General features: G+C 37.3%; 1 protein-coding gene, 1 long non-coding RNA gene and 1 pseudogene across 3 annotated transcripts; 2 read left to right on the top strand and 1 right to left on the bottom strand.

Moving 5' to 3' along the window:
- The first annotated feature begins 1,394 nt into the window (after positions 1–1,394).
- On the top strand, positions 1,395–3,708 carry LOC125277860. The gene is made up of 2 exons (XR_007187007.1): positions 1,395–3,007; positions 3,556–3,708. It is a non-coding gene; the product is annotated as an uncharacterized LOC125277860 (long non-coding RNA).
- Positions 3,709–3,712: 4 nt separating this feature from the next.
- On the bottom strand, positions 3,713–9,773 carry LOC125277846 (cytochrome P450 2J2). 2 transcript variants are annotated; one of them, XM_048206378.1, is made up of 10 exons: positions 9,637–9,773; positions 8,973–9,085; positions 7,065–7,227; positions 6,828–6,977; positions 5,823–5,983; positions 5,498–5,674; positions 5,186–5,327; positions 4,817–5,004; positions 4,420–4,561; positions 3,713–4,250 (listed from the first exon to the last, which is right to left on the bottom strand). In XM_048206378.1, the coding sequence occupies exons 3-10, from the start codon at positions 7,150–7,152 to the stop codon at positions 4,075–4,077; spliced, it is 1,224 nt and encodes a 407-aa protein (XP_048062335.1). In that variant the 5' UTR covers positions 7,153–7,227; positions 8,973–9,085; positions 9,637–9,773; the 3' UTR covers positions 3,713–4,074. The 2 variants fall into 2 exon arrangements, with proteins under 2 accessions (XP_048062335.1, XP_048062334.1); XM_048206377.1 differs by lacking the exon at positions 9,637–9,773 and having other exon boundaries at positions 8,973–9,522.
- The window catches only part of LOC125277845, a 58,883-nt pseudogene continuing 58,429 nt past the window's right edge, over positions 9,703–10,156 (top strand).

The following is a 10,156-nucleotide window of genomic DNA, read 5'->3' as shown; positions in this document are numbered from 1 at the left end:
AATCTGCAGGTGCTGCAGAAATAATATGAATACGTTTGACAACAATCTTTTTAAATATCATCCATTATAATTAAATGTACATTATATGACTATAGTTTAAAAAAAAAAGTCATAGTCAATAAAATTAAAATACCAACCTGCTGTATTGAATGGATCGATAATCCAGTCATTTTGGAGCGACCCTCTTTATAAGTCCCTACAGTCCTTTTCTTCATCCTGCCATGGTCTGAGCACCATCAGAGCAAAAGTCTAAACAATTTTCCCATTTCAGATCATGTTCTATGATAACTGTCAAGAATCTTAGTTCACCCAAAAATGAAAATTTGATGTTTATCTGCTTACCTCCAGGGCATCCAAGATGTAGGTGACTTTGTTTTTTCAGTAGAACACAAATGATGATTTTTAACTCCAACCGTTGAGTCCTGTCTGTCGTATAATGCATGGCAATGGTAACAAAATCTATGAGAGTAAAAAAAAACAAAAAACATGCACAGACAAATCCAAATTAAACCGTGGCTCGTGACGACACATTGATGTCCTAAGACATGAAACGATTGGTTTGTGTGAGAAACCGAACAGTATTTTTCTAATTTTTTACCTCTAATACACCACTATGTTCAACTGCATCCGGTGCGTGAGGTGTGTACGCACTCTGGCATAGTTAATGCAAGAGGCGGAAGTGATCTCTCTCGCGTATACGTCACTCATTGTTCACACAGTGCACAAACATTGTAGGTACGACAGCTAATCAAAATGGTACTTGCGCTTATCTGGATTGTTCAAACTGACTTAAAACAAAAAGATTATGTTCTCTTGTGCGAACTCATGCAGGAGTGGTGATTTTCCACATATTCCTAACTTCTGAGCCTGCTCGCCTGAAGTTATGGTTGATTGATCTTCGGCTGGATATCAACACACCCATTAACATACTAAAGTTTTTGAGGGTCTGCAGCGATCATTTTTCCCCTGATGATTTTACATACCCAGGAGAGGATCACGTATGACTTAAACCATCAGCTGTGCCTATGGTTTTTCCACATCCAACTGAGGTATGTGAACAAGATTTTTAAATGTGTCCTTTTTATTTGTAAAGCTGCCCTTACGAAAAGTAACAAAATAAAATTAAGTTTTGATGTAATAAAACCATGTTTTTTAGTGGTTTACTTCCATTTGTATAACAACTGTTGTACTACAGGCACCATGTTTAAACTACGCCAGAGCGCGTACACACCTCACGCACCGTATGCCGTGCGTGCACTCAAGGCAGTTGGACATAGTGGTGTATTAGAGGTAAAAAACAATATAAATACTGTTCAGTTTCTCGCACAAACTGATCGTTTCATGTCGTAGGACATCAATGTGTCATCATGAGCCACAGGGTTTAATTAGGATTTGTCTGTGCATGTTTTTTTTTTTTTTACTCTCATAGATTTTGTTACCATTGACATGCATTATACGACTGACAGACTGCAATGGTTGGAGTTAAAAATCATCATTTGTGTTGTAAGGCCCGCCCAATTGGCCCAACGGCGGTTTCCCATAGGACGGGGAAGGTTTCTTGCACGTTCTGTCTTTTCAGTGTGGCAAATTAATTTAATTCCAAGTAAACTTTTATTTGACTCCATGTTATTATGACCTCGAATTTAGTTAAGAATGTCAATTGATTATTGTTTATTTGTATAAAAATTTGGCTCTACATTTGAATATTCTATTTAACTCTTTACTCTTATTGTACTCGTTCATTCGGTTCTCAGAGTCGCAAAGGGTCCTCGCACTGGCCATTCATTAATTATGCGGGCACACGATCACAAACTTGCCAGTCTTGGTCACTAGACAGAGGTAATTGACTATACTATTTAGAAGGCCGCTTTCATGCTTGCTTCATCTAAAAGTATTCTGTTTAGTCCCCATAGATATGTATACACTGAATTAAAGTAACACTATCTCTAATCAGAGGTCATAACCACTACTACAGATAAGCCGACCAATATTACTTCTCTTAAAGTAGCTTTGGTTTGGTTATGCCATGGTTTCCCACGTACACTTAGCTAGAGTAACATTACATTAAACAGAGGTAAGGCTCACCCTATTTAGTTTGGATTTTGGACTTTAGTCTGATACTAACCTGACGCAGATTTGCGGTAACAATGGATACATCATAATCTACTTAAGTCAATAATTTCAAAGTAAGTCAGAATAAAATCAAATGTGACAATTTATCAGTCAGGTAAATGTATCATGCCAATTACATAATCAATTCAAAGATAATCAATACAAAACATCAAATACTCAGAATTAGAGTAAGATGCATACATGACATTAGAAAAATACACATTGCTGAGTGTCCTGGACACTCAGCAATGTGGGCTTCATCTGAATACAGAGTCGCCCCGAGCCTTTTGCAGCATTTCTTTAAATACTCAGACCAAGACAAAACATCCCCCAATGTGGGGCATGAATTTACAATTTGCATCAGAATTTGCATTGTCTAGGGTCACAGACCCAGGGAGTTCGCACCTTGCTGTGGAACAGGAGGTGGTTTGGATGAAGGACCCCGGGAAAGGGGCACACCCACAGTCAACCAAAGTATCTCTAAACTCTTAAAACCTTTAATACCTTTGGTTTACTTCCATGTAGATGAGACCATTGTACCAGTTGCACTGAGACACTTCAAACGATACCAAACATGTACAGCATTCTGTGATGATTGTTCACATTAAACCATATGGATTTTGGGTGAATTTCAGGTTATCTCTGCATGTAGAGAGAAGAGATGGGGGAAGAGGGGGTGAAGGAAGGGAAATGTAGATTAAGGCAGGTGTTAGGTGTGATTGACTCAGTGTGATCGCGTCTCAGATGGGGATGCTAATTTTGCAAGTGAGAGTTCAAATGTTAATTTCCTTTGTTTTCTCAAAGAGTAGCCCATTCTTGGTCCAGGCACTCCGGCATCAGTCTTACAGTGTTCTACTGAAGAAACAAAGTCACCTACATCTTGGATGCCCTGGGGGTAAGCAGATAAACATCAATTTTTCATTTTTGGGTGAACTATCCCTTTAAAGAGTTCATCAGCCATCGCCCTTGTTTGGACATACTTGCAAAACAGTAAATCCTCTCTCAGTGACTCAGAATATACAAAGCAGACAGATAGACAGATTTGCTGACAGTAGCCTTATCTACTTGCAGTGCAAATCGTGTGTGTCTGAGTTTTTCCATGAGTTTTGGTCCTCAAGATCATCTGAAATGTCACGTATACGTCGTGCAACTGTATCATTTCACAATCCCCTGGTCAAGGTCCCCTGGTCATTTCCTTTTTTTTTTTTGTTCTTTTTGCATTGGTGAGGTGTGCGTGTTTGAATGGACACCCAACCATGTCCTTTGAGTCCTTTCATTAGGATGCGTTACGTTTGTTTGTTTTTGACAATTGTATGGTTTGAATTTGTTTATTTGAATTATTTGGATTGGGTTTAATAATGATCTTGGATTGAATATATATTGTTAATGTTTATTGATGAATTGTTTGTATGAGTCTGATTTAACTTTTTGTATGCTTTGTAGTGACTAAAGACCATCCTGTTCATCCTATTCTAATCCTGTCCCTTCTCTTAACATCTGTCATGTGGATTTGCTCCCTGTATCATGTGCTTTGGGTCGTTCAAAGTATTCCAGACTTAAGCATCCTGAACTCAATAAATTAAAGACTGTAAAGGACTGGTAGTTTTTCAAGTGTTTTAATCAGACACACCACCAAGTTTCTACAACTGATGAACTTTGGATATTTAACATCTGATATCCAACACTTATATTTTTTATAATATTTTAAAATATCAAGTTAAATCATAATTTATTCATTTTTATTATATTACTTATTTTACTTGCTTTTTAACATTTTATCTTTTGATTGTGTGGTTTCAAATGGATAAATGAGAGACATTTTAAAAAGGTTACCAGCTTTATTTGATCTACTAGAAGCTGCAGTTTTATTAGGTTATAGATCATTTTAAACAACCTCAGAAACAGTGTAATTCTATTTTGAAAAAAAATAAATAAATGTAGTGTAAAATGTATATATATCAATCAGCGAGGAGTGAAACTTATTCTAAATGGCTTTGGTGAAAGTGTCATTCCAAATTTAAAGTCCAAGCTTGTTTGAGTTCCCTCTGGAGGAGACAGAGTAAAGGACTGTAGAAAGGATGTGAAGAAGAGAAAGAGCTCCATACGGGCAAGCGATTCTCCTGGACAAGATCGTTTTCCTTGGGAGGATGAAATAAAGACAAATGTCTTTATACTGTATACATGCAGTGGGTTGGTATTGTGAAAAATAAATCTCAAATCAACGATTTAACGTGTATATGCAAAATTGTGAAATTTGATGTAAAATATATGTTTATAAATGTTTATATAGACAAAACACCTGCTTACCTACTGAGAAAGGAATAAAGGCTTCAGGTTTTTCAAACTCGCCTTGAGTGTTCAGAAAATTCTGTGGGTCAAATGAATGTGGAGTCTTCCACTTGGTCTGCTCAAACAGTACTGAGGTCAGGTTAGGAATGATCTGTGTACCCTGTGTAGAGTAAAAAGACAAATTGACATCATCCAAGGACCAACATAAACTATCCCATGATGCATATTATGTACTTTTAAAAATTGCTAGGTAGGTAGAAAATTGAATGCCATGTCAACAGCTGAGGATAAATAAAATAAAACAAATACATTAAAACTACACAAGGGTTGGGTTGAAAAGTCAGCTTTTCAACAACTTAAAAAACAAATTGTGTCAATGTTATAAAGGTTTATCAAGTTTTGTCATTCATCTCACCTTTGGAATGAAATATCCTCCCAATATTGTGTCTTCATTAGTCATTCTTGGCACACTAAGGGGCACAACATTGCTCATTCTCTGGACTTCATGGATAACGGCGTCAGTGTACGGCATGTTGTGTCGGTCATCTATGTTGGGTCGACGCGACTGTCCAACAACTTTGTCTATTTCTGCCTGGACCTTTTCTGAACATGTGAATGAGACATTTGATGCCAAAATTCAAACATATTTAACTACAGAGGTAAATTATGTTAGTCTAATTAGCTTATGATCCTTATGAGCCTATGATGTGTCTGTATGTTGCACTTTTTTCCAAGCATGGACAAAACTGAATTTACAGTTGACTTGTAATCCGGAGCATTTTACCTTGGATTTCTGGGTATTTCATCATGTATACAAAGGCCCACAGTAAAGTGGTAGATGTGGTCTCAGTTCCAGCCACAAACAAATCTAGTACAGCATATTGCAGACCCTCTTCATGAAATCCTGCTTCCAGATCATCTTTCCTCTATAAAGAAGAGAAACATTATAACCAACACAGGGTAGACATGACAGATAAACCAAGTGGAATATTACTTCATGTTTACCAAATATGCTGTGTTTATTAACAAAAACATGATAGGCTTTTAAAAACAGTCATATTTTCTTCAAAATCGCTGTGATAGAGAATAATAGTACCTTCTGGATCTCAGTAAGATAGCAGTCAATAAAATCTCTGGGTGAAGAGGGGTCCCAGTCTGCATAATGCTTGTCCACCTCTTCCCTAATAAAAGCACAAACTTGATGGAAGCAGGAAAACAGGTCTTTATGAGGTCCTGGGAGGAGGTCCATAACACAAGGGAAAACACTGTAAAGCTATAATAGACAAGTAGCAGGTCAGCTTGGGCAGGCACCTTTATTTAGTTTTCAACTAGTGCACTTTATCGCCACCTTTAGTGGCAATTCAGGAGACAGACCAGGATATCTCCACCACATCTCATCATCGGAATGATCATTGTATTACCTGTATCCACACGGAAGTTTGTAGCTTAAGGGCTTTAGACATCAGACTGAGCAGGTTCAGAAACCTCTGGTCAGTGTACTCAAACCTCCGGCCAAACACCATGGAGCAGATGATGTTGGAGACAGCATTGTTAATAAAGTAATGAGGATCGAATGGCAGGCCTAACAAAATACAACAACAGGTGAAGCTGGTTTCAGTTTCAGATTAGATTTTGACATTCTTTTACTTTAGTTTTTGGTATGTTGATATGCAAGTTGTTGCTAGGTGGTTGCTTGCTTGTCAAAGTAGTCCACCTGGAATTCTCTATGATATTTTGGTTCCTACATCTTGTGTCCTTAACACTCTGGTATTCCTCACTTAGGGGTCAAACTTGTAATATTCTTGTAATATATATGTTTTAATGAATGTACTATGTTTTGTTTCAATTATATTTTCTAATATTTAGTATTTTTAGGGGGTTTCATGGTATAAGACAATATTCACCGCTAAATTATGCAGCATTAAAAAAAAAATAGTATTAGAAAAATTTAGATGACTCTCTCTTTTTATATATATTTGCAATTGGATTTAAATATTTACACATCATCATGGACGATTTGCAGATTGTACCCCAAAAATTGCTTCCCATTAATTTTATATGGAGGTTATTTTTGACCATGGAGATCACAAGTCTTATTTTTTCAAGACCATTTATCCTTTTCTAATCATATCCACAATTTTTGTGTTTATATAAAAAGTGCCATAAAGTCACCTTTATTGTACCATTCAAAAATTCAAAATGAAAACCATCAGAGGGTTATGTCTAATAATCAAGGTAAGATGTTTACAACAATAATGCCTAAACAGTTTAGAAATGCTTAACAGTGACTTCACAGTGAGCTCATAAATATAAGTGCAATACAAATGTAATGCAAAATTCTGCTCTTAACTAACAAGCATGGTAAACCTAAATATAAGTAATGTTATGACTCTTATTATCGCAGCAATGCTGCTACTGTACTTTACCATTGGTATCCATGGTGGTCTTGTGCAGAAATTTGTACTCTTCCATGATGATGAACTCCAGGCTCCTCTTTCCCACACCGAAGAATTTAAGAGTACTAAGAGTGAAACGCCTCTGTTGCTTCCAGCTGTAGCCATTATTGAAGGTTACACCTGTTGCCAGACATTACACAATATGAAAGATGTGATATTTAGAGACAGAATGTTATTTGAAGTCTTCTCCCCAACATTTATGTATACCTTGGCACTTGATTATTTTTTTGAGCACATCATTGGTTGGGCGGCCTGTGAAAATGTCTGCTTGATCAACAAGAGCTGTTTTGATCATGTTGTAGCTATTCACAACAACAGTGTTTAAGCTTCCCAGACGCAAGCTGAAAATGTTGCCATAGTGGTCTGACAACTGGAGGGAAACAAAAATTATAAAAAATAAACAGGGTTACATGGCTTAAGATATCAGACCTGGTTTGAAATTATACAGACATTATACAGACTTGAAGGTCAGAATTACAGTTTCAGTGCAGCTTCAAAGGGCTTTAAACGATACCAGACGAGGAATAAGGGTCTTATCTAGCGAAACGATCGGTCATTTTCTAAAAAAAACAACCGATTATGCTTTATAAACACAAAATTTCGCCTTGAACGTACTTCCCGTTTCCACATTCTTCAAAACGCTTACGCTGTATGTCCTGTGCCTTCCCTATTCTACTTTTGGAACGAACGCGCCGCCAGTTTAGTTTTTTTCCGTAAGTAGGATAGGGAAGGCGTAGGACATACAGCGTAAGCGTTTTGAAGAATGCGGAAACGGGAAGTACGTTCAAGGCGATATGACCTTTATTCCTCGTCTGGTATTGTTTAAAGCCATTTGAAGCTGCACTGAAACTGTAATTTTGACCTTCAACCATCTGGAGGCCATTGAAGTCCAGTATAAGGAGAAAAATCCTGGAATGTTTTGATCAAAAACCTTAATTTCTTTTCGACTGACGAAAGAAAGACATGAACATCTTGGACGACATGGGGGTGAGTAAATTATCAGGAAAATTTTATTTAAAAGTGGACTAATCTTTTAAGGAACGACACTCTAAAATATCAAGAGTGCAAAAAAGACACATTTTGATGTTATATGTAACAAAATGTCTTTCTCTGTGTTAATGTTTGACTGTATTAAAATGAATGCAAAAACTGACACTTCAAAGCAACATTTCAAAGGAAAATCTAAACCTTTACAAAAAGTTGTCTTTGAGAATGTCTAACTATATATCTGTAACCCCTCTACCCAGGTCCTACTTGCCCTGCTCTGCGTGGGCCTCGAACCTGGGTCTCCAGTGTGGGAGTTGGACGCTCTAACGAGGAGGCTAAAGGCTGCAACCTCTAGCAGCAATTGCTAGAGCATCTCTTGAGATCAGAGGAGTGAGGTTTACTCGCACAGAGACTACTAGCTGGCCTCCATTACACTCACCCCCATCCGGGTCACGGCACCAATGTAACCCCTCTACCCAGGTCCTACTCACCCCGCTCTGCGCGGGCCTCGAACTTGGGTCTCCGGCGTGGGAGTCGGACGCTCTAACGAGGAGGCTAAAGGCTGCAACCTCTAGCATCAATCGTTTACTCACACAGCGACTACTAGCTGGCCTCCGTTACATATCCAACTTAATAAAAATAAGTATTTATGTCTAAAAATAAGTATTCACACATGTAAAAACCACTAGAGAACTTATACGCTTTTTATATAGAGATATAGGAATCTATGGGTTAAACCTTGACATTACAGATGTTTTTACTCCCAGCAGATGACATTAATCTGCCTTCAAAAAAATGGGATTTTAAAGGCATTGCCTCTATTTTAACATGAAATACTGCTTTAAATGAAAAGTAATGAAATATTAGATTATACATACAAAATATATAAGAGTAAATATTATTAATTTTGTGTATTATTTTAATGGGAACATTTTAATCATTACTATTGCATAAATAGTAATTAGTACCATGAAATTGTCTCAAAATACAACCAAAAAAAAAAAAAAAAAAAAGAGGAAAAACATTATTGAACAAAAATATATTACATTGATTTTACTTTTGACCACGAACAACCCAAGTGTGACCCCTGAATGAACAATACCAGAGGGTTAAAGGGCCGTAAATTACCTTAGTTAAATGAATATGAGGTTGTTTAGCATCCAGGTTAAAAACATTCCCAACACAGGGGAGAGGTGTGGGTCCGGGGGGATAGTTTCTTGGCTTCCTGTTTCTCAGCTGGTCTGAGATCAGAAGAAAAAGCATGAACAACAGTAGCACAATCCCTGCATCTGTCCAATGCACTGAGGCTAAAGACAACAAAATGTTCTCCAAAACCATTTTCACGCTTTTATCGCCTTCTGCACCGTGAAACGTAACTGCTACTTAAAGTTGTTTACTTCCTGGTTTACTCTCGTTTACTACGACAAAAAAACATGGTCTGAAATAAACATTCAGAGAGAGCGAGCCAGTAATTTAAAAATATATATATATATATTTAAGGCAAACGAGTCGCCACATCCATGCACTTCTTTTACCGAAGTCAAATCTCTCTTTTGAAGCGCGTGACTGATTTTCTGCCTTTAATGACTGACACTAGCGCGAGCAAATAGCATTATAGCGCGAGCTGTAAATGAACATTTTTATTGGCTCGATCTACTGAACTAACACGCCCCCTTCACTAAACGAGTAGGTGTTTGGAGTCTGCAACAGGTACTGAATAAGACATGAAATTAATTAATAGCTTGATAGATGCCATGCCTAGCATGTGTTCAGAGGAGAACAACCGACATACAATCGTTTTTCAGAATTTGTAATCTCTCTCCAGTCTCCACTCTTTTCCTCTAATGTTTACTTTCTCAGCAGGGCCGTCCCAACCATGAAGAGGGTGTAATCACCATCTAAAGGGAGGGGCCTTGTGTGGTCCACCACCAGTTTCATCGCCCAAACGACGATCCTGTTTCAAGACCACAAGCATTTATACAGACTCCAAAACGTCGATATTCTTTGACAAAAGGAACGTGCCTATTTCTTTACCATCATGATCCTGCACTTCATATATCAATGCTTTGATTTTAAATGCTGGATCATTTTAAGTTTTGTTTTACTACTTCTTGTAGATATTATCAAATATAGGAATCCATCCAGGTTCCCTCCAGGACCACGGCCTCTACCATTTCTGGGAAATGTCTTCACTGAGATAGATTTTAAGAACATGGATAAGGTAGGAGCAAATTATGTTAAATTAATTGCATGTAAATAAATGTTTAATGTAATTTGCATTTTTGTCAAATTCTATTTTATTTTATTTTTTT

The sequence above is a fragment of the Megalobrama amblycephala genome, linkage group LG11, assembly GCF_018812025.1.
Source record: "Megalobrama amblycephala isolate DHTTF-2021 linkage group LG11, ASM1881202v1, whole genome shotgun sequence".
In the NCBI taxonomy this organism is placed as follows: domain Eukaryota; kingdom Metazoa; phylum Chordata; class Actinopteri; order Cypriniformes; family Xenocyprididae; genus Megalobrama; species Megalobrama amblycephala.
This window is presented reverse-complemented; position numbering and strand designations above follow the sequence as displayed.

Excerpts from the sequence above, each read along its gene's own strand:
- LOC125277846 (XM_048206377.1), bottom strand. The coding sequence starts at position 9,182 with ATGGTTTTGGAGAACATTTTGTTGTCTTTAGCCTCAGTGCATTGGACA. Across the intron at positions 6,978-7,064 it reads AAAAATAATCAAGTGCCAAG|GTGTAACCTTCAATAATGGC; the intron begins GTATACATAAAT and ends GTCTGGCAACAG. Across the intron at positions 4,251-4,419 it reads CTTTATTCCTTTCTCAGTAG|GAAAACGATCTTGTCCAGGA; the intron begins GTAAGCAGGTGT and ends CATCCTCCCAAG.